The 23872-nt window shown below is 28.2% G+C and overlaps 3 protein-coding genes, 1 long non-coding RNA gene and 1 other non-coding gene across 10 annotated transcripts in view; 2 read left to right on the top strand and 3 right to left on the bottom strand.

Moving 5' to 3' along the window:
- Phlpp (PH domain leucine-rich repeat protein phosphatase) overlaps positions 1 to 11133 on the top strand; it is a 54349-nt gene extending 43216 nt beyond the window's left edge. For both annotated transcript variants that reach the window (XM_074251581.1, XM_074251497.1), the window contains exons 7-15: positions 3616 to 3760; positions 4887 to 5006; positions 5593 to 5746; positions 5842 to 5902; positions 6026 to 6280; positions 6788 to 6994; positions 7578 to 7740; positions 7820 to 8103; positions 8522 to 11133. In XM_074251581.1, the coding sequence (XP_074107682.1) occupies positions 3616 to 3760; positions 4887 to 5006; positions 5593 to 5746; positions 5842 to 5902; positions 6026 to 6280; positions 6788 to 6994; positions 7578 to 7740; positions 7820 to 8103; positions 8522 to 10010 (2878 nt within the window). In that variant the 3' untranslated portion in view covers positions 10011 to 11133. The remainder of the gene's footprint in view (positions 1 to 3615; positions 3761 to 4886; positions 5007 to 5592; positions 5747 to 5841; positions 5903 to 6025; positions 6281 to 6787; positions 6995 to 7577; positions 7741 to 7819; positions 8104 to 8521) is intronic.
- LOC141535308 (uncharacterized) overlaps positions 1 to 13721 on the bottom strand; it is a 94444-nt gene extending 80723 nt beyond the window's left edge. For both annotated transcript variants that reach the window (XR_012480579.1, XR_012480576.1), the window contains exons 1-2: positions 13582 to 13721; positions 13068 to 13088 (exon numbers count right to left, since the gene is read on the bottom strand). This is a non-coding gene — a long non-coding RNA (uncharacterized LOC141535308). The remainder of the gene's footprint in view (positions 1 to 13067; positions 13089 to 13581) is intronic.
- On the bottom strand, positions 4484 to 4604 carry LOC141529244 (U5 spliceosomal RNA). The gene has a single exon (XR_012479549.1). It is a non-coding gene; the product is annotated as a U5 spliceosomal RNA (small nuclear RNA).
- On the top strand, positions 10986 to 20465 carry LOC141533368 (glycerophosphocholine phosphodiesterase GPCPD1). Of its 4 annotated transcripts, XM_074252397.1 has the most exons (14): positions 13860 to 14022; positions 14119 to 14197; positions 15007 to 15143; positions 15399 to 15595; positions 15655 to 15824; positions 15885 to 16063; positions 16262 to 16396; positions 16584 to 16694; positions 16772 to 16928; positions 17010 to 17163; positions 17371 to 17596; positions 18335 to 18490; positions 18566 to 18993; positions 19299 to 20465. In XM_074252397.1, exons 3-14 carry the CDS (start codon positions 15105 to 15107, stop codon positions 19654 to 19656), a joined length of 2310 nt encoding a protein of 769 aa, XP_074108498.1. In that variant the 5' UTR covers positions 13860 to 14022; positions 14119 to 14197; positions 15007 to 15104; the 3' UTR covers positions 19657 to 20465. The 4 variants fall into 4 exon arrangements, with proteins under 4 accessions (XP_074108435.1, XP_074108498.1, XP_074108555.1 ...); XM_074252334.1 differs by lacking the exons at positions 13860 to 14022; positions 14119 to 14197 and adding an exon at positions 10986 to 11133; XM_074252454.1 differs by lacking the exon at positions 13860 to 14022 and having other exon boundaries at positions 14045 to 14197.
- LOC141535229 (invertebrate-type lysozyme 2) lies at positions 20119 to 23331 on the bottom strand. Its single transcript, XM_074255106.1, has 4 exons — positions 23175 to 23331; positions 21346 to 21555; positions 21210 to 21283; positions 20119 to 21125 (listed from the first exon to the last, which is right to left on the bottom strand). The coding sequence occupies exons 1-4, from the start codon at positions 23215 to 23217 to the stop codon at positions 20988 to 20990; spliced, it is 465 nt and encodes a 154-aa protein (XP_074111207.1). The 5' UTR covers positions 23218 to 23331; the 3' UTR covers positions 20119 to 20987.
- Positions 23332 to 23872: the final 541 nt, after the last annotated feature.

The following is a 23872-nucleotide window of genomic DNA, read 5'->3' as shown; positions in this document are numbered from 1 at the left end:
CACAGTAGCTTTTATAGTTATGTAATAAAAAATAGTGAAGAAAGAGAAAAATATTAAAAGAGAGAAAGTTTCTTGTATTGCCCTCTGGCAACTTATTCGCGTTTGTATTTCACACATGCTTCTATATATTTATATTTAAACTGTTTTTGATTTCCGTGAGTCCATTTTATTTGACACTTTTAATTAAAATTTATTTTTAATATTAAATTTTTTTTTTTTATAATTTTCCTATAAATTATTTAAAAAATTACATTTTTAAACTTCAAAATTTAATATCTCATTCTACAAGCAACTGAGCAAAAAACTTCTCAAATATTTTTTGTAGGAAATTAAACACACTACAAAAAAGGTTTCTTACAATTTTTCGATAAATTTACTTTATCAAAAGTTACACGAGCTTAAAATAAAACTTTCTTAATTTCATCTAAATTGATAAGAAAAAATAAAATTTCAATTTTTAAATCGACAAAAAATGATAATTAAACCCACGGAAGATGTAATTGAACCCGAAAAATACCTCACACAACACAAAGCTTTCGGTAATAACGATATTTAAAAATGATGGAATGTAAATTGGCCTAAAACAAAGTAGAAAGCAGGAAAACAATAGAATAGAATAACCAACCGGCTTAAATAGAACATAAAACTCATCGTCGTAGTTTATTTAAAAGCGCCTGGTATAATAATAATATTTATACAAGACTCCAGACAAGTGTTCCAGCAACCCGATTTGTTATACATTTACCGAAAGAATAGAATATACAGAATATATATCACAGTTCTACTACATAAAGTGGATAGTGTAAGATCTAGGCGACGAATCGAGAACGAGCAGATAAGCATCAGGCTCTAGGATAGCTCGTGCCATCATTCTTTCACGCTCGAGCTGGATTCTTTTGAATATCCGACCCTACACCGACTTAATAAATTCCATATATTATATTATATTATATTATATTATATTATATTATATTATATCACAAGCTTTGAATTATAAATTATAATTAATAAATTTTTTATGAAAAATTAATTTCAATTTTAATTCAAAAGCCCTTTATAACAATAACAACATTTAATTACTTTAACAAGTTTACATATTGTGAGTCCTTTCGAATGAGCTGAGGGTAAGAAAGGAAGTACGGTGTGAGCACTCTACATCTATATATATGTTTAAACACATACATATATGTAGACTTTAGTTTCATGTTACACAAGCGAGGTTTATGCTGGACATTGGATTTTGTTTACGATGGGCTCACGCGATTCCATTGGACACAAGACTCAATTAACTAAGTCTCTTATCGGAATACTATCAGAGTATCACTATAGCCAAAAACCATAAGCTATAAGCTCGCTGATGCACTAATAAGCTCGTAAATTAATAAAGTCTATTGGGTCCAGTCCCTGGAGAAGAAGCGGCTTACACTTTGCTAAAAATATATTAAATATTAACTTTGTATTTTCATCGATTTAATTATTCATTCTTGTTTGATTATAATTAAGGGGCACTATTAGACTGAATCCATAGGCGGCTCATTATTCCTCGGTTTCCCGGGTAATTATTAATCTTACATGCACAAAGTCAATTTGCTGTAGCATGTCGTTGGAAAATTCTTGGGGTTCAGTCGATCAAACGGAAAAATTTATCATGTTTCAGAGTTATTTGAGAAATAGAGATTTATTAATAAGCTGCAAGTTGGTTATAATTATTCAGTGTATATTTAAGGGGATATTGGCAAGGATTTGAATTTTGAGGTTACTATTTGTGTGGTGAAATCGGCTGTCAATACTTTAATAGTTGGTATTAAGGTTTTGTTAGGGTGATTATTATTTGATATGTTCTTTCTGGAGGAGTATTCTAAGATAGATATTATTAGATGAAGATTTATTATTGAATTAGCAACCTTGCAGTCACTGTAAGGCTGCCATGACTTTTGAATAATACATAATCAAAAATTTTGATTAATTAAATAATGTCTTTTGTTAAATTGTACTGTATTTTCTTAACTATTGACGTTTTTAAAGATCTAAGCTCATCCTGATGTTACACTCATCAAGAGCTTTCATTTGAGTATCCACATGCATTTTTTATATATTTTTCATATATTCATATATATATAAATATATAAAATATATGAAAAATTGATGTGGGTACTCAAATGAAAGGTCTCGATGAGTGTAACATCGAAATGATCTTATATCTTAAAAAATGTCAATAATTCACGAGATACAAGATAATTTCCTAATTAAATACTTATCATAATAAATTGACGATTGGTGAGAATGATATGAAACCTTGAAAAGGCACAAATTTAAATCAATACCTTTGCAATGACACTGGCCACAAAATTTTGCTTATTTTCTTAATAATATAGATTAATTCAATAAAAATTTTGTAAAAACATTTCATTTTTTTTTTTTTGGCCAAAAAAAATCAAAAAATTATAATTTTTTTAATACACTTATTCAATTTAAAAGTCAGAAAAATTTTTAACTTGTTTTATTTTTCATTAAAAAATTTTAGAGTACAAAATTTTCCAAAAAAAATAATTTTTTAATTTTTTACTGCCAAAAATAATTAAATTTTTTCTAGAAAAATTTCAAGCTGTCAATTTTATAAAATTAAATTACTTTTCAGCATCTGTTTCGAAAGAGAGTAACCGATCGAACTCAGGAACTTCGTTAGGATCTGGCGTCCCGATACCGAGATTAAAAGTTAAGAAATAAGACGGGCAATAGTCGCATTGTATTATATTGAATTGGTTATTGTATACAGAGCGATTTTAAGTAGTAATTTAGTTTCTGTTACGTAAGAGTGGTCAGTCATCCCCGAGTGAAGAGTGAAGGAAACCAAAGCTGCCGGGTACGGGTTTACGAACTGGAGGAAAAGAAACTTATATTTATAACGTAGAATTTAAATGTATGAACAGAACTTGCGTGTGTGTATTCTATGTCTACGTACAGAAGTATACAGAAGTACTCCTTTTACCTTTTTTCCTTGGTTGCTGACCATCAGCATGTGATTGTTGGTATTCCACTCGGTTTTCAGTTCTACCGAGAACATCCTCGAGTGCACCAGCTCGTCGCTGCGCTTCCAAGCGTTTAGTTTCCTTTCTTTCCTACCGACCTTTGTTTATTTCATAAATCTTAAAAGTTATTAATTTTATTTTATTGCAAATGTAATTTTGCTTAAAAAAAATTCTGTGCAAGTTTTGTAAAAATTTTATGTGCGCAAATTTAAATGTGAAGTGTAAAAAAATAATTGAAGAAAAAATAAAATGTGGGGTGAAATATTTATTTAAATATTAAAATACTAGTTAAATAAAATATAATTTAAAGTTTTCTCTTTTAATTCGCGTTTCTTTAACGACGTAATATATGAACGGGAAACGCGGGTCTTTATTAAACTCTTGGATTGAATGGTTCGATTCATACGAGTTGCCACGCGTATGCTCAATTCTTTTGAAATATTTCATTCGCACTCGAGTTATTTATTTATTTATTTATTTTAATAAAAAAGCCTGAATTGAATGAATTATTTTTATTAAGACGATCTTTAGATTTATTATTATCAATAATATTTAAAATGCAATTATGTATTTTTTTTTTTTTCAGTTTGAGAGAACTCACTCTCGATCGTAATGAAATCAAAGAGCTGCCGGGTGAAGTGGAATTACTTAAGGAATTGAAAAGTATTTCTATTGCCGGAAATAAACTCACTAACGTGCCGTTTTTTCTGAAAATGAGAGCTCTAACTGTGGTAAATATTTTTTTTTTACTTGATAATAATTTTTTAGATTTTAAAATAGAAATTTTTTTTTTTATAATTGATACTTTTAAGTGTTGGGAAAATAATTATTTTAATAATTTAATTTACGTCTTGATTTTCACGTAATTTATTATGAAATAATTGCATTAGTAATTTTACGATAAATTAAATAAATTGGAAATCACTGATGAATAATTTATAAAATAAATTAAATGCTGGTAATTTGATATTTTATTAATGGAAATTGAGTATTTTACTTCGATATAATTATTTTATGACACAATTATATCGATATCAAAGTGGGATCAATTATTTATGAAAATTACGAGTGATTTTTACACCAAATGTATTAATTTTTCGGATATTATTAGTTTGTTTTAATATTAATTGTTTGAATAAATTATTCTGGAAATTTTAAATGAACTTTGAAATAAATTAATAAAATATGCAAGTTCTAAAAATTTTAAGTATTGATTAGAGACTTTAATTTTAAATTAAAAAAAAAAAAATAACTACTTATTTTAACAATAACAGAACAATTATTACTCTCTAATATAAAAATTAAATTTTTTTGGAAAAAAATTATTTATTTATTTATCAAAAAATCTCAGTAAGAAATAATTTGACAAAGAAATTAATTTAAGAAATGGATATATATATCAAGTTTAATTATTGGCTAAAAAGGAGTTAGGAATTTTTTTTAAATTAATTAATGGCCCAGTTTGCACCGGGCACACAAAAAATTGTCTTAAAGACTCATCAATTGTTCCCCTCCACGGAAATCTTTAGTAAAAGGCGAAAGATTTAAGCGTGTATTGAAGGGAAACCAGAGTGACGATAATTGTCCTAAAAATGGTCTATAACACTTCTGAGCCAAGTGACTACTTAGGAACATAAAAAATCGTTTTGGCCATCTCACGGCCCTTTATCAAACCACCCCCAAGGTTTCTCCACATCCCTTCTCACACACTCACTTCTTCCCAGCCCAGCAATGCGCGCGCAACGCGCGGTTTCTTCAAACAATTGATTTTACTTGCGCACTGCGAAACCTCAGATCACCCCTCAATCTAGTATATACTGTTGTCGCTACGTAAAATAAACAAATGTTACTTTTCAGGATGTTCTTACAAAAGATCTCTCGAAATATAAAGACGAGAAAAACAACCAAAACCACCTACATAAGGTTAATCTGAGGAACAACCAACTCAAGGGAAACATTATCCTTGGAAATTATGGTGTAAGTATTATGAACAATCATTAGTTTTATATCATTCTCACTGATAGTCAATTTATTATGATGAGTACTTAGGCTGCATTTGAAAATTTTTTATCTCTACATACATAATTAAGAAATGACCTTCTATCTCGTGAACTATCGACATGTTTAAAAATATAAGCCCATCCCGATGTTACATTCATCAAGAGCTTTCATTTGAGCACCCACATTTATTTTTGATATATTTTTCATATATACATATTTATAAATATATAAAATATATGAAAAATTAATGTGGGTACTCAAATTAAAGGTCTCGATGAGTGTAATGTCAGGGTGAGCTTATATTTTTATAAACGTCAATATTTAAGAAAGTACAGTGCAATTTAACAAAAGTCATTATTTAATCAAGCAAAATTTTATTTATTTATAAAACACAAATCTTGGCAGTCTCATGCCTAGTAATAATAATAATTATAATAATAATAATATGATAAATTTTTAAATCAAAATTATTATTCTTATTTAGCTTAAAAAATTGTGATTATTAAATTTTTTTTAACAAAAAATAGTAATTTGACTTTTTAACAAAAATTTTTTCTTATAGAACTTGACTCACTTGGACGTAAGTGAAAATAGCATCGAAAAACTAGACATAAGTGCCCTGCAAGAATTACAAAGCGCTAGATGTGCTCGAAATTCTCTAACAGAATTGACCGTATGTGGCCGAAACCTCGTCTCACTTATTGCAGGACATAACAGTAAGCTAATTAATTTATATATAAAATATGCTGCCATATTTTCCATAAATAAAAATAAGATTTTCTACAAATAATTTCCCGCTCTTTTTTTAAAGGACTTAAAAAGCTGACGATAGAGCCAACCCCGACAAATCTGGAGCATCTGGATGTCTCGTAGTAAGTACACTGTTTATAATTACTTATAGTTTCTATTCATTCCTCGAGCACAACAGAACAGCATAATGCGAAGCAGAGGATGAATTAACGGGAAGTTATTTAAATTTAAAATTGTGATCGCAGCAATTGTCTGGATGCATTACCCGAGTGGATATCAGACTTACCTGTGCTTCGAGCGCTGTTTGCGTCACACAATGATCTCACTGCTCTACCTGACAGACTGCTATCTCAGCCCTCGAGACTGGAGGTGCTTCATCTCCCTCACAATAGACTCCAAGCACTTCCACCCCCGAGAAAACCTCTCAATATTGTTCATCTCACGCTCCAAGGCAATGCGTTGACAGCATTGCCAACAACTTTCTTTCAAAACACTGAAAGGTTAGTACTTTTATTCCCGCAGATAATAAATCATAATTAACCTAAATATCCACATCATATCAGAAGTAAATTATTATTATTATTTACATATTTTTTTTTCAATATACTTTATCAAATAAGAGCTTTTTTCATTGAAATAATTTCCGCAATTTTTTCTATAAAAAAAAAAATTAATTTGACTCAAAAGAAAAATTTTTAATTTAAATAGTCCGTGTAAAAAAAAATTGTTCACAGCATGTAAGATCAAAACATCAAAACATTTTTTGAACACCTAAAAAAAAAAAAAAAATAGAGAATTTTTTAGAGAACTGGAAAATTTTTATTGACTTAAATAAATTTTATTTGATTAAAAATTTTTTTCTTCAATTAAATCAATATTTTTTTGAGTAAAAACTTTGTAAATTACAAATAAAAAATTCCATATTAATTTTTGAGTAAAATAAACCTCAAAAAATTTTTTTATCAATCCTTTGCTTTTCTTAGTTTATCATAGAATATTTTTTTTAGATTAAAAGTCCTGAATCTTTCAAACAACCGGCTAACCGAGCTAATCTACAGCGAAGACACATCGAAGAATCGATTTGTCCATGCTCTCGAGAAGCTATATTTGACGGGAAACTGTCTCACAGACGCATCACTGGATGCACTTGCCAAGCTGACGTCTCTTCATGTTTTGCATCTGGCATATAATGTTCTGGATACACTTCCCGAAAGGTAAATACGGTTAATTTGCATCGAAACTTTTGGGGTAAACTTTTTAAATATTAAGCGAATCCGGTATCGGGAAATACTTAGGGAAAACTGATAGAATCCGATAAACATATCGTTTAAATTGATACGGCAAATTATATTTTAAATCGATTTTCTACCGAAATATTTTTCTTGAAAAAATATTTTATCCAAAAATTTATTTTAATGCTAAACATATTTATTCTTGTTTGTTTTTTTACTCAATCATATTTTTAATTTACCAATTTCAAGCTACAATTTATTTAATTCAATTTATCCAATAAAATCCGTAAAATTTATCAATTACAAATTGTAACATTCTCTAAAGCTTTTTATCTGATTAAACATTTATTTAAAATTTTATTTTTATATTTTATTTATATTTGAATGTTTTATCAATATTCAATTTATCAAATGACATTCTGTTTGTGAATTTCAAAAATTTAATTTAAAAAATATTAAATGATATTGTAAAAAATAAATTGATTAAAAAAGAAAGAAAAATTCAATAAAATGTCCAAAAAAAAAAATGTTACTTTAAAATTCTAAAAACAAAACTTTCCAACAGTTGTATCGCATCATGGCCCGATTTAGAAGAATTAGTCTTATCCGGAAACCGTCTGCAGTACCTCCCAGACAATGTTGCTAATCTTCAGCATCTGAGAGTCCTGAGGGTTCACTCGAACAGACTTTTGACCTGTCCTACATTCAACAAAACAACCTCACTAATGGTAAGTTAAAATCTACTATTTCATTTCGATTTAGTCTATCAGAACAATATTGAATAACAACTTTTGAAACTGATTCTAGGTCCTAGATTTGGCGCACAATCAATTGGATCGCGTGAATTTAGCGACACTTGTGCCGCCCCAGCTGCAGTTCCTCGACATCTCTTGCAATTCCCGGTTACACGTCGACCCTCGGCAGTTCCAAGTTTACCGGTCTCAGCGTCCTGTTTCACTGATTGACGTTTCCGGACAGAACAGAGCTAGTTTACCGTCGCATCCTTCCCAGCAGGAAATTGTCAGCTCGGAAAAAGGCCCCGAGCAGCCGTGGAGGCTTGGATTCTCTGAAACTGCTGGGACTCGCGAAAAGTAGGTCAAAAATACAAAAAAAAATTTTTTTGTAAAAAAAAAAATGAGCATTAATTTTTTTTTAAATCTATATTATTAAAAGAATAAGCAAAATTTTGAGATCAGTGTATTTATATGATTAAATGTTTACAAGTCACCGCAGTTTTACTTATCAGCTGAAAAAATAAAAATTTTTTTCACGATAATTTTTTTTTTTTTAATTTATAAAAAAAACAATTTTAAATAAATAACACGAATTTTTATCCAAATTTTTTTTTTTAACTTCAGAAAATTTTTTTCCAAGAAAAAAATTACTGTCAGAAAAATTTTCATTTCTTCAGCTAAAACCAATTAATTTATTACAAAATTGCTCATTTTTTTTTTTTTTTTTTAATAAAAAAAAATTTATTTTCTAAAATTAACCCAAAAAATTTTCCAGATTATACATCTCGCAAGTGAGAATGCCCTCATTTTGCAACACAGAAGGTCTCTTTGGAATATTCGACGGCGGAGTGAACCAAGAAGCGCCAAGTACTCTCCAAGAAATGATCCCCCGCGTGCTTCTCGAAGAAAGAACAATCCGCGAGACCTCAAAAGACTACCTAAAATACACCCTGCTGTCAGCGCACCGAGAACTAAAAGAAAAAGGTCAAAAATACGGCGTAGACGCGACGTTGCTGCACATAACAAAGCTTCCAGCTCCGGGAGGGTATCCTCGAAGCGCCCGAAAGTACTGCTTAAAAGTAGCCTCTTCTGGAGAAACAAAAGCAGTGCTGTGTCGCGCTTCGGGGCCGTTTGTTCTTGCCCCTTCCAGAAAGCCTCCCCCGACCAATCAATTGGGAAACGCCGCGATGTTCCCGATGGTGGTTCCAGACCCGGTTTCCGACGAAGTAATTCTGGAAGACGATGACGAGTTTGTTTTGATTGCGAACCGCAAGCTGTGGGAGGTTCTGACCATGCAGGAGGCAGTTCGCGAGGTTAGAGCGGAGGCGAGTCCTGTTCTGGCTGCCAAGAGGCTCCAAGATCTGGCTCAGGCTTACGGAGCGGAAGATAATTTAAGCATAATTGTCATCAGACTGACTCCCGGGTCCGGAGACTTGGACCAATTAATGCGCGAGCTGAGACACGCTGTTACCAAAACTAGGAACGGAAATTTACCAGAGAGCGGGTGCGCATGCCCGTGCTGCGTTCCGCCGGTTCCACACAAGTCTCCCGCGCCGTGTTGCTGCCACGGGAACGCCAATGACAGTTTTTATTTAAACGGAGTTCTGAAGAACATTGTCAACAGATCTGGCGGTGGTCAATCGCAGCAAGGCTCCGGGAGGTATTTCAAGAACATGAGAAGCGATAACGCCAGTCCGCCGTTCAGGGACGACCGCAGCTCCCCCAGCGGACAATCTGACCAAACAACTGACAGTACTTTCAAGTCCAGGCAGAATTCTGGAAGGGCTTGGGTCGGAAGCACTGCCGCGAGGGCCGCCAAAAGCAGGAACGAGTCCGCGAGAAAAGACAACTTGAAAAACGCGGCTCTGAGCGAGGAACAGTTCCGGTGTTGGGAGTACATGCTGGAACAGAACACTCATATGTTGTTCGACAAGGAACTTGATACTCTCACCAGGCTCCCCTTGAGGAGAGGCCAGTCCAGGTCCACTCCCCAGCTCGCGAACTTGCCCTTCCTTTCCAAGAGGTTTGGAAGCGCGAGGTCCTTTAATCCTCCCGTTTCTAGACCGGCTATGATTAGATTCGGGAGCGGCAGGAGGTTCCTCAACGGCGGACCCAATGCCGCTTATTTTGGAAGCTTGCAGAGATTGATGCCATATAATTTGGAGTACGACTTCGCGGTCATTCAAGAGAGGGGCCTCGATTCTTTGGAACAAGACTCGTCAAGGATGCAGCAGTACTGGGGAGTCGCTACTACTGAGTTGTAAATTTTTTTTTAGGATGTATAATGTAAAGATTATTTTTTTAATGATTTTTGTAAGTTTTTGTATATATAAAATAGATGTTTTATAAAAAAAAAATTGTTTTTTATTGGAGTTAGTTGATAAGATTGAGTAGTAATTATTTTGCTAGGCTTGATAGTGTTATCTTGTTTGACTTAAGTGTTGCAAAAGTTGGACTCGATTGGAGTTGATAGTTTTTTTAATTATTTGGTTTCTAAAAGAAAATTATCTATATGATCTACATTATTAAGAAAATAAAAAAAATTTTGTCTCCAGGATAGTCATATGATAAAATCGGTTTTTTCAGTAAAATTTAGTGTCATTGCAAAGGTCTTGACTTGAATTTATGCCTTTTCAAGGTTTCATATCATTCTCACCAATCGTCAATTTATTATGATAAGTGTTTAATTAGGAAATTATCTTGTATCTCGTGAACTATTGACATTTTTTAAGATATAAGATCATTTCGATGTTACACTCATCGATACCTTTCATTTGAGTACCCACATCAATTTTTTATATATTTATATATATTATATATATATATATATATATATGTATATATGAAAAATATATCAAAATGCATGTGGGTACTCAAATGAAAGCTCTTGATGAGTGTAACATCGGGATGGGGTTAGAACTTAGAAAATGTCAATAGTTAAGAAAATACAGTACAATTTAACTAAATTCATTATGTAATAAATCAAAATGTTAATTATTTATAAATATTTTAAGAATAAAAAATTTTTTTTCAATTTAGTTATTAAAAAAACTCTATTGAGTCAATAAAAAAATTTAACGTCACTAAAAAAATCAAAATAAAAAATAATTACTCTGTAATTATCAGATAAACAACGTAATTACATTTATTATTTGTAATAAATATACTTGCAAAGTATGAGCACTAGCAGTACGCTGTTGTGCATGAAACGAGACACATGTACAGCGCAGTTTATATTTAAACATGTCGACATATAATACTTAATGTAAAATATCATTACTTAATTTTATCATGTGAAAATAGTCGTGAAATTTTATTTATTACTTTCCCCAAACAACAATAATAATCTAAAAGTTTCGTGGGTAAAACACAAGACTCATGACCAAGGTAAGAAACTTTTTCCTCAACGATTAATATCGATCAAGTAAGTAATTATTTGTATAATTTATTCCAATGTCAAGGTCGAGTTTGACAAATCTTTTCGATAAAAATTTTTATTTATTTTGACGATTAATTTTTAAGCGTTGGAATTTTTTTCTAAAATAAATTATTGGCAATTTTAATTTCCAATTAATTAATTAATAATATTTAAATTATCTAAAGACACATGATTTTAATTTTAATTGTAATTACAATTAATTATAATATAAGACACAAACGCAGTTATATTATTTACACAATGGCAATGACAATGAGTAGACATAACACGTGTAACTCGAGACAATACCAAGTTAATCTAATTTTTTTGTTTCAATTCGAGTCAATAATTACTACTGACTGTTTCCCGATTCGATAAGCATGGTCACGAGCATTGCATTATATCTGAATCATATCGAGGCCGCAAAATTAATTCTTGAAAAAAAAAAAAATTATTTATTTATTTATTCAAAAAATTGTAAATTTAATTTTTTTATTTTTATAATCTTTGTCTATTTATTTATCTACTTATTATTGCGATGCTTTGTTGGAATAAAGTGATGACCCAGTGCAAGTGCAGAGACACTCTGTTATTATTATGCGTTGAACTTGTTCCAACTTATAAATTTCAATGTCATTCTATTCATGTGTAATGAAATTAATTCCCTTGAGAGATAAACATTATTTAATAAAAAAATTCAATTTTAAAATTGAAAAAAAAAATTTTTTTTAAGATTAATTTTAGTTCAAAGGTCATTGAAGTGCAGTTTACTAGAAATAATAATAAATAAATACTTCATCGGTATATCACGTGACTGATAAAGAGTGATATTAATTCTTTGTACGTAATTTTTGTTCGCAGAAATTAAATTTAAAATTCATGAGTTTTTTTTTTTTTTTTTTTTTTGTCTATACAAGTGGTAAAAATATTTTTTTAGATAAATTTGAATAATAAAGATGGCTAAAGTACAAATAGAAGATAACAAAAAAAGAAGCACGTGCGTTTGTAAATGCACGTGTTCTGATGCATACCAGCACATATGACATTTGTGCGCATGACTCTTTTATATTTTGTTATCAACTTAATAAAGTTATCTTTATGTTAATAAAATAAATAAATAATTTTATAGAAAATTGTAAATATATTATTATTATTTATTATTTATTATTTATTATTGTTTCCTCATTACTGGTTTGTTGATATCGCAATTTAATGTTTTTTTTAATAAAAGAAGACAATAATAAATAAAGCTATTATCATTGAATTTTAATTAAAAATAAATAATAATAATAATAATTTAAGCTAAAGTTGTTATTCATAATATTGATATAAAATGTCACCAAAAGCGTAATTTAGATATTTCCGGGTTAACGTGACCTGGTACGATATACATAGTTCATATATATTATATTCGTGTTTTATATTTATGTATATGTATATATCAACTCCCCTGACGCGATGTCATGTCATTACTAAAATATTTTTAACAAGGATTTTCCTGTTCTGATAATAACAACCTACTCGATATTAAATTCATTTTTTAGATATAAATAGCTTCCAGATATTATCACCATATTTTTATGTAATTAAAATTTTTTTCGTTTTAATAAAAGTTATTAAATAGAAACCATGTTAATTAAATATCAAATATTTACCACATAAATCTACAAATCATCAAAAAAAATTTTTTTTTTAATTCTAGAGCATTAATTTTCATCATCTTGATCTGTTATCTGAAAATTTTTATTTTTTAACAAACAAACTTCAAAAATAAATAAAATTCAAAATTATAAAAAATAAAATACTAATTTGCATTTTAAAAAACCAAAATTTTCAAATTTATAATTTTAGGATCATCAATTTCATTTTGGAAATTAGGATGTATCATAAAAAAAAAACTCACTCATAAAACTGGAACCAGAATCTGAAAAAAAAAAAAAAAAAATCGCACAATTAATAAATAATAACCTAAAAATAAAAATAATAATTTATTTATAACAATAAAAGTGTTTAAAAAAGATTTCTTTGTTAAATAAAATTAAAAAAATAATCATATAACTGCTAACTTTGATGTCATTATTTAATAAAAATTAATTCAGCAAATATTTAATGAAAATCAAGTTAGCCGCCATTTTTAAATTTTTAGAAATTTTTTTGGAAAAAATTTGAAAGACTACAAGTGCAATTTTTCAGAAACATCTTTTTAATTGTAATTTAATTAATAAAAAATTTTCAGACGTCCGCTAACTTCAGTGTCATAAGATTTAATGATTTTTAGAATTTTTAATAAATAAATAATGGCGGGAAAAAAATTTCGTCAAAATAAAAAAAAAATTAATTTTTTTATGAAATAAAATGAAAAAATTATCAATTAATTGTTAATTTTGATATAATTATTCATTAACAATAAAACTTACATCTGTAAACAATAATATTTAGATTTTCAATTCGAAAATCACCTTCTCCCGACAATGACGTAGCATCCGACGCGAAGAACAAAGCAGCGTTGCCATATTGATCACACAAATCACCAAGTTCCGAGACCCCGACGTTGCCGTGTGTGTACACGTACACGACAATTACACACTGATATACTTGCACACTTTTATACACAAACACAAACACAACACAACTGACAATGCTCACAACACTCAGTTCACTTTTGTCCGCAGCAATACATACATAACAACTGAACAGCAAGTGATTTGTGTACAACAGTTACAGTTCACTGTTCTAGCTCAGTCTTTTTTCTTGATCTCAAGAATAATTGCGTTAAAATTTATTCACTCACGAGTATGTCGAAGACTCTAGTTGAATTAAAATTTTCACGGGTTATGGAATTCGATCCTGAGTTATTAGTAAAATAGCCTGATATATTGATTATTATTATTATTATTATTATTATTATTATTATTATAAGTATAAATTTAAATATAAATGTTTTATTTCTGCAGTTTTTAGTTTAGACAAAAAAGTTGTCAAGTTTTTTTAAAGTGTCTCGATAGAGTTTTCTTTAATACTAGTTAATTTACGGTAATTTTTTATTCAGTGACTTTTATTAATTTTTATTTTTATTTTTTATTAATATATATTTTATGAAAGAAATTTTAATATTAAATTAAACTTATAAAGTTGAAAGAAAAAAAAATTAATTTGTGAAATTAAAAATAGAGGGAGCTTTTTTTTTTGGTTTAATTCTATTGGATGAAAAATATTCGGAGGAAATAAATAAATACTAACCAATAAAACTTTCATCTTGTGAAATCATTGTTGTTATTATGGGTGAAATATATTTATATTTAAAATTTTATTATTATTATTATTATTATTGTGATTTGTATTTTTAAATTATTAAAATAAAATTGGCCGACATTTAAAAATTTTCATACTTTTTTTTTATTTAAAAAATTATAACAAAAAATTTACTTGTGAAAAATTTGATAAACCGGAAGTGCAATTTTAAAAAAATATTTTAGTTTCAATTTAATGAATTAATTAAAATTTAAAATGGCGGCTAATTTAATTGTTCTTTTTAAATGTCAAAAAAAATTTTTTTAATTTATTAAAAATTGTAATTTAAAAAAAATTTTTTTTTTAAAGTAATTATTGTAATTTTTACTTAAAAAAAAATCAATTGATTTGAATAATAATATTTGTGTACTTTTACATTTTTATGACGTAATTGTTTCAATTTAAATTTATCACAAATTAAATAAAAAACATATGGCTGACTAAAAAATACATTTCGTAATATTTTTTTTTGTCATTTAATATTAAGTGAGTGGTATATAATTACTTGTAATAAATAATTGTAGTAATAAAAATGTATAATTGTTTTTTAGAAAATAAATCCGAGCGAAGCTGTAACTCGAAAAAATTACAAGGAGAGAATTCAAGAATAAGTAACAATAGACATTTACATTCCAATAAATATTTAGACATGAAGGGTACTAAGAGAGATTGGTTTTTTCGTGTTCAGGTAAGTTTTATTTATTAATAAAATTAATTTAGCTGATATTTGATCATTTTAGAAATTTTTTTTACAAATAAATTATGGAAAAAAAAAATTGACCTACAGAATTTTAAAAAAATTAAAAATGCAATTTATTTTTTGTTGGAGACAAAAAATTATTTACTGTTTTTTTTTTTTGGTTCAAAAAAATTTTTATAAAATAAAAAATTGTATACTTAAATTAAATTCTTAATTTTTTAATAATAAAATATTTTTTTTCAGGTCCCAGGCTTAGAAAAAAGTGATTTTGTATATGTAGTAGGAAATTTACCAGAATTAGGAGCTTGGAATCATAACCAAGCAATCCAACTCCATCAAGAAAATAATCCAAGTCCGCCAAACTCAACTCCTTTTGAAAACAGTGAAGATACGTTTTCAAATGACGACGCATCTGACAATTTATTTAGTGATAGCAAACAGTATGTTCTTATTTTTATAATTAATTATTTAAATATTTAATTTGTTTTTTTACGAGTAGAAATGACCGAGTCTTCTCTTTGAAAATTTCGCTACCAACTGATACGGACATTGAGTTTCGTTACTTTATCGCGGTGGTCTGTCAATCTAACAGTACTAAAAATTCAGCAAAGACTTTAATCATTCGGAAATGGGAGACACATATGAGGCCAAGATTAATTAAAAAATCTAGTATGTATATTGAGAGGATATATAATAGAGACAAGAATTAATATTGATAAAATGTTTCAGCGCCAAGTAATTTTACTGATGACTCGATACCAGATCCTGAAAAATTTGGCTACTATAATGGATACTATAAAGTTGAGCGGGGGTGGTTAACCGATGAAACAGTTATGCAATTTAAATTGTTTAATAATCCTATTAAAATATGGAAGAATCGATTACAGAATAAAAAATTGTATATTAAGGTATATTTATTATTATTATTAAAAATTTCTAATTCTTGACAATAATAATAATAATAATTTATAGTAGATTAAAAATTATTATTATTATTAATAATTTAACATTAATAAAAAAATTAACATTGTGTCTAAAAAAACGTAAGATACAATAAAATTGTCAAGGACTATTATTATTAATTAATTATTTTTTTAATAAATTAGATGACACCAGTAAATCTAGTCAGACACAGTTCATTGGAATTACAGCAATTTACTGGTGAATGTGTTGATGATAGTCTTTCGATGGATACTCAGGATATTGTTGATCAGCCAGCATTTAGTATTACGGAAATAAGTGTAAGTTTTATTCTATTTATAATGTCATTTTATTTTAATTGAAATATCAATATAAAATTACTCAATATTTTCTATAGAAAATATAGAAGTGTCTATGCATGTAGGATTTTTGTGTCTAAGTGTCTAGGATTTTTTTACATACGTTCAGACAAGTCCAAAAAATATTAATTTATAAAAAATCTTACAGGTAATGAATGACGATGAAGCTACCTATAAAAATCAAGAGCAATTCGGACGAGCTTATGAAGAAGACGACTTCCTAACTTTTAGTGTCGCCGTTCGTTATCCAGAAACCATCGTGAGTATAAAAAATTTTTAATTTAAATTTAAAGTTAACAATTAAAATTTTTTAAAGGTTGAATCGTAATTTTTCAGGCATATCTGGTGGACTACTACGTCTACGGCTCCAGAGTTTTTCCTGGAGATTCTCCACCAGAGCATATAGGGTTCAGTTACATTTTACCTAGTACTCTGGCGGGAAGTGTCGGTATTCTGACAATTCCCATTACTAGCACCAAACATCGGCCTATTGGTATTTAATATCTATAAAATTTTTTTACATTAAATTTTAACATATAATTTATTTATTTATTTATTTTTTTTTTTTTTTTAGGGCAATTAACTGTTGAGTATGTAATTATAAAGCCCATACCAGACTACCCGTGGGACATGAGTATTTCTTACGCCAAACACTGGGAGGAAAGATGGTCAGGTCTGGATGTAGGACATCGTGGGCTTGGAACTTCATTCAAGTGTGAAATGAAAAAGTAATTATTTTATTTTATTCATTTTACTCTTCAAAAAAAAATTTTTTTTCTCTGGTAAATAATCCAGATATCACCCAGTGTAATCTGGATTATACTAGTTACTGTCTGAAATTTTTTTCACCACAGAAATCACTGAGAATAATTTTTTTTTTATGATTAATTTAATAATCATTGTAAGCTACTAATTTTTTTTTTTATTTATTTCAGCTGCGCAAATGTAAGAGAAAATACCATCGCTTCGCTAAAAACAGCGTCTCACCACGGCGCAGACATGGTAGAGTTCGACGTCCAGTTGTCCAAAGACATGATCCCAGTAATTTACCACGACTTCCACGTCTCGATTTCAATGAAGCGGAAGAAGCAGATCGACGCTATGGACATGCTGGAGATCCCCGTGAAAGACCTCACTTTGGAGCAACTTCACCTGCTCAAAGTAAATTAATAAATTAATCAAACTTAAAAAAAAAAAAAAAAATTTTAATAATAACAATCGGTAAAACTTTTCACCGCCATAAATTATTTTGTTTATTTTGTGTCATTCATGGGTCACTGGTAGTTGAGTTTAGCCCAAGCCCTGTTATGTATTTATTTAAATTCCAACAGGATTTTTGTTATCCAGAGGACTCGATGGGTAAAGTGCTGTATTTCTTTGATAAAGATGACTTGGGTGTTGACAAAGTGGTGAGATGCTTGCGATGTAACCAAACTCCAAACAATCCTTCATAATATCAATTCTTATTATTTCACTAGTCCAATTTTATTATTGATCAAAAAAATATTTCAAGATTTAATAATTAAAATTTCCAAGAAATATTACATTAAATACACGCACTTTTTACTCGAAAAAAAAATTTATTTATTTTTCATCAGCCATAAATTTTTTTTAAAAAAATCACCAATCATTTCTTCCACTTTAATTTGAATTTTAAAAATTTTGCTTATTGCAAAAAAATGATGATAATTTTGAAATTTTTATAAAAAAATTTCGTTTGTTGCTTTAAAATTAAATTTCTCTGTTTAATTGTTATATGACGGATCGACAAAATGCAATAGAGAATTTTAATTGAAATGCACGAAAAAAAATGAAGGACATGATGCATAAAAAATCGAGCATTTTTATAATGATAAATTATTCAATAATTAATTATAAATTTAAAATTAAAAATTACAGGTGTACCATCTGGCAGAGGGACGAGAAAAAAATCCGCGATTCTTCGACGAAGATCTTGAAGAACATCAACCTTTCCCGACTTTGCAAGCAGCGTTGCAAGAATTAGAAACTCACGTTGGGTGTAACGTCGAAATAAAATGGACCATGCAGTTGAAGGTATTTTAATTAAAATTAAAAAATAAATAACAATAATAACCATAATACAATATAAATAATTGATGATTTTTTTAGGACGGAACATTTGAGCTGAACCACCCGTTTGATTTAAACATGTACCTCGATATTATCCTGAAGGTAGTTCTGGAGTACGGAGGCAATAGGAAAATAGTTTTCTCGTCATTCAACCCAGACATTTGCTCGATGATCCGGCTGAAGCAGAACAAGTACCCTGTGGTGTTTCTTACTCAAGGGGTTACTGTTAAATACCCGACTTATCACGATCCACGGTGTCAGACTATTCCTATGGCGATGAGACACGCTCTGGCTGCTGATATTCTTGGGATCAATGTTCATACTGAGGACATTCTTCGTGATCCTTCTCAAGTTAAAGTTGTTAAAGACCGCGGGCTTATTATTTTTTGTTGGGGAGATGATAATAATGATAAAGCTACTATTCAGCATCTTAAGAAACTTGGTCTTCATGCTGTTATTTATGACAAGTGAGTTTTTATTATTATTATTTTAAAAGTATAAGCTTTTAAAAATATAAGCTCATCCCGATGTTACACTCATCAAGAGCTTTCATTTGAGTACCCACATGTATTTTTTATATATTTTTCATATATACATATATATATATATATATAATATATATAAATATATAAAATATATGAAAAATTGATGTGGGTACTCAAATGAAAGGTCTAGATGAGTGTAATGTCAAGGTGAGCTTAAATCTTGAAGAATGTCAATATTTCACAAGATACTTATAATTAATCATAATAATAATTATAATTAATTTCAGAATCGATGAGTACAATGCAAAAGAAGTGAAAGAAAGTATATTCTTGGTAGACGCCAGAGAAAATCAGAAAGATCTACTAGCTCTAGCTTGTACTCAACATGCCCAGAGTTCTGGACTAACCACTGTACTGGATCCAGAAAATTTTAAAACACCAGTTACCTCATTAGTATCCCCATCGAATCCATCAGAATTTTCATTTCCTGCTGCGGTACCCAAGAACCCAGAACCCGAGGATACAGAAATGGGAGACTTGGCAAAAGGCTTCAGTGAGTGTGCTAACAGCTTCGGCCACTCGACCAAGAGCTTCAGTCCTTTCATTGGATTGTCCGTCGACGACGCGGCCAAAGATTGCCTCTAATTAAAATTTGCTTCGAGAAACAATCTTTTTTTTTTTATTGAATTTATTTATCTACATTTACTAGCTTAGAATTATTAAATATTAATTGAATTAACTGGCAACGCGACTTAAGAAAAAAATTTATAGTAGCCTAAAAAAAATTTTAAACTTACTCGAGGAACAATAAAAATTTTCCGGATATATTTTTGAAAAAATCTTGAGTAATTTTTAAAAAAATAATTAAATAAATTTGCAGATTTTTAAAATAAATTGTCCTTGCCTCGGATAGTTTCTACTGAAGCTATTTAATTATTTTTACTTTGTCAATCTTTGATAATTGATAATTAATATTAATTAATAAAAAAAGCTTCTGTAATTCTCTAATAGCTTAGATGATTTGATGTTTAAAAATTTTTTAATTATTATTTTAACTGTAATTGATATTTAAAAAATTACAGATACTGAAATTATATAAGCTGATGATATTTAAAAAAAAATAAAAATCAGTATCTGTAATTACTTGTAATGATTGTATCAGTCGCGTGAAATCTAAAATAATAATAATTATTATTATTGTAATGAACAAGAATAAGAAGATAATGGATGCGCAAATGAAACAGAATCTTTTTATTCTGATTTCTGAGGACAAATGTAATTAACGATTAAGTTTTATAAATTATTAAAATACGTAATTACTAATAATAATTATCGATATTTATAAATAAAATTTTTAATTATCAAAGGAGAGAAATAAGTTTGTTTTATTGTTTGTTGGATGAAACAATATTTTGAAAATTTTAGAGCAATAAATAAATAAATTCTTACAGTGATTATTATTAATTGTCTTGTTAATTTTTAATTAGCACTTTCATAAATATTGTCGTTTTTGAAGATTTAAGCTCGTCTTGATGTTACACTCATCAAGAGCTTTCATTTGAGTACCCACATCAATTTTTCATATATTTTATATATATGTATATATGAATAATATATCAAAAATGCATGTGGGTACTCAAATGAAAGCTCTTGATGAGTGTAAAATCGGGATGAGCTTATATCTTTAAAAATGTCAATATTTCACAAGTTACAAGGTCATTTCTTAAGAAAAAATTTTTTTTATTCTTTTAGTAATGTAGATTAATTAAAATCGTAATTGAATTATTAAAAAAATTATAAAAAGATCAAGCATTAATTGTATAAAGTCTCACATAATTTATTAGCTCAATTTCACCTTATCAGTCATCACATAAATACAAAATACAAAATTAATTATCAAAATTTGTTCGAGTATTTAAAATTAAAAAAAAAAAAAACTAATTAAAAATAAGCGATTTAAATTTATAAAATATTTTTTATCCACTGAAAGTCGTCATGCAAGTTTTGTAGGCGTTTTCGTATTTGGGAGGCAATGGACCACTGCATCCGTACCCGCCAAGGTAGTGGATCCTCACGTAGTCGTCGCAGTTAATCACACCATCTCCGTTGCAATCCTAAAAAAAAAAATAAAATAGTATCAAAATTAAATCTAATTTTAAGTAAAATATTTTTTATTTTTGATTTTGTAAAATTTTCACCTGTGCGAAGCGGTCCATGTATCCTTGAACGGCATTCGCGGCACAGAAGGGATCATTTACGCAACGAGTCCAGGCTGCAAAATAATTATTTATTTTGTAGTATTGTTATTATTGAGCTTGTTATTGTTATTGTTACCTCCTTCAGCGTTTGGTGACTCATTGTTGAGCGTAGGTTTGCCTCCATCTGCCCAATAACCCCAGGTGATCCGGAATGGCCCACAAACGTCACCCAAACATCCAGTTTTGGTATCACACTCCGACGCGGCTTCACACATGCAGCCGAAACATGTTTTTGGGATTTGCTGAGGTACTACTGCTGCTTTAGCTTCTGGTTCTGCTTCTTGTGCTTTAAAAAAAAAAAATTAATAAATAAATTACAAATTTTTTATTTAATATTTTAAAAATTATTTATATTATTATTAAATTAAATATTTAAAAACTTTTTTTCAAATTTTTTCTCTCAAATTTTGTTATAATAATAAATATTAAAAATTCTAATAAAAAAAATTTTTGAAATAAAAAAATAAAATTTTTTTTTTATTTTTAAAAATTAAAATTTTTTTTTTTCATAAAATTGAAAAATTAATATTTTCAATTATAATAAATTTTTTCGACTAAAAAATTTGTTAAAAATATTTTAGAGCTACAATTGGAGACAAAATAAATAAAAATTAGAAATTTATTAATTCTTAATATAAATTAAATTAAAGTCCTTGGAGTAATATGAAGTTTAAGAGCTGTTTTATATATGTTATGAACTCAAGTAGATTCCCTTGAACTTGAGTTTTAAGCGACTGGAATTTAAAAACTATCAATAGTTTAAACTCGCTAAACCGGATCTTTTATTCGCGTATTTTCCAGTTTCTACCATTAAATAATTACAACTATAACTTGACCGTAAATATATATAAATATATAAATGTATATATAGATCTGGAAGTTTATGCTTTAACTTTTATTATTAAAAACTGAACGGTAACGCGGATACACCCACGCAGTTACTCGTCCTTCTAAATGCGACCACGCACTTTTAATTGTTTGAATAATTTTTATTAAAAATGTAAATAATAATAAAGTTTTAAATAATTGATTCGTTAAATTGCTGTTGGTTGTAGATGGGGAAGATGATAGATAGTAGCTGACGGTCATTGTAAACTATTCTAGCCGTGACTCAATTATTAAATTTTGATTGAAGCAATGTTAGGTGAAAACTGGGTTAAATATTTATTTAGCTTGTTTAAATTTATTTTTTGGGTCAAATAAATTATTATTATTATTATTATGATTATTATTATTATTTAGGAAAGAAAATTGAAATTTATTGATAGTTATTATTATTAGAATTATAAAAAAAAATTTTATTAAATTATAAAAATAAATTTTATTAAATTGCACTGTACTTTCTTAAATATTAACGTTTTTAAAGATATAAGCTCATCCTGATGTTACACTCATCAAGAGCTTTCATTTGAATACCCACATGCATTTTTGATATATACATATATTTAATATATATAAATATATAAAATATATGAAAAATTGATGTGGGTATTCAAATGAAAGGTCTCGATGAGTGTAACATAAAAATGAGCTTATATCTTTAAAAATGTCAATAATTCACAAGATACAAGTTAATTTGATCATTTTCAAATACTTATCATTATAATATTATATGGATCAAATTATTTATTTTTTTTATTAAAAAATTTATTTTTTAAATTTACAAAATAAAAATCTAAGTTTTATAAAACATAAAAAAATATTTTAACACTTAAATTATTGATAAATAGAAAAATAAAAAATGAGTTGATAACAAAAATAATAAAAAATTTTAAGTCAAATAAAAAAAAAATTATACTGATAATAAATCACAAGAAATGTTTAGATATAAATATTTCTCATAAAAATCTTGCATTTCTTCTTCAGATAAACCAAAAAAAAAAAAATAAAAATAAAAATACTTACCGTAAGCACAAGCAATTACGAGCAACAATACAAAAGCTCTCATTTTTATTCAACTAATAAATTAGCGGAACAAAAAAAAAATAGTCATAAGATCGATAGACACAAGCGATAAAAGTTAACTGGATACCAATTTGCAAGATCGAGTCCTTATATACCGCGCTTCAATGTCGAGCCGTCGTCGGCCTTTGAGAGGGGAATCCAAACATCTAAAGACCCTCATGTGCATCTAGCAATTACACACATCTATGTCTAGTCACATAAATAATTGTAGTAAGTAAAGTAATTTAATATAATAACAAATAGTTTAAATAATTGTTACATTTTATTTAAAAAAAAAAAAAAAAAAAAAAAAAAAATTATTTCTTCTTTTTCTCAAATATTTATCCGAGTTTGTTTTATTTAATTTGCAATGTGTAATAAAATTTGTTGTTGCAATGATATAATTGAACTTGTAGATTCTTAATGATAACAACCTAGAAAATCCCAGTGATATAACACTAGTTTCAAAGTAAAAACATTTAAATAAATTAAAAAAAAAAAAATAGTTACATCCGTGTGGATTTTTTTTTGGCAAAAAGAATTTCATTTACTTGTAATAAAATAAGTCGAATTCTTTTTTATAAATGCGACCTTTTAGATAAATTTATTATGAATCATTAAAATTAATTCTAATAATTTTATTTACTCAGATTAAAATG

The sequence above is a fragment of the Cotesia typhae genome, unplaced genomic scaffold (assembly GCF_013202065.1).
Source record: "Cotesia typhae breed Kobodo isofemale line unplaced genomic scaffold, CoteBio_Ctyphae contig_11, whole genome shotgun sequence".
Taxonomy (NCBI): Eukaryota; Metazoa; Arthropoda; class Insecta; order Hymenoptera; family Braconidae; genus Cotesia; species Cotesia typhae.
Note: the sequence above shows the minus strand (reverse complement) of the source record. Positions and strands in the feature narration are given on the sequence as shown.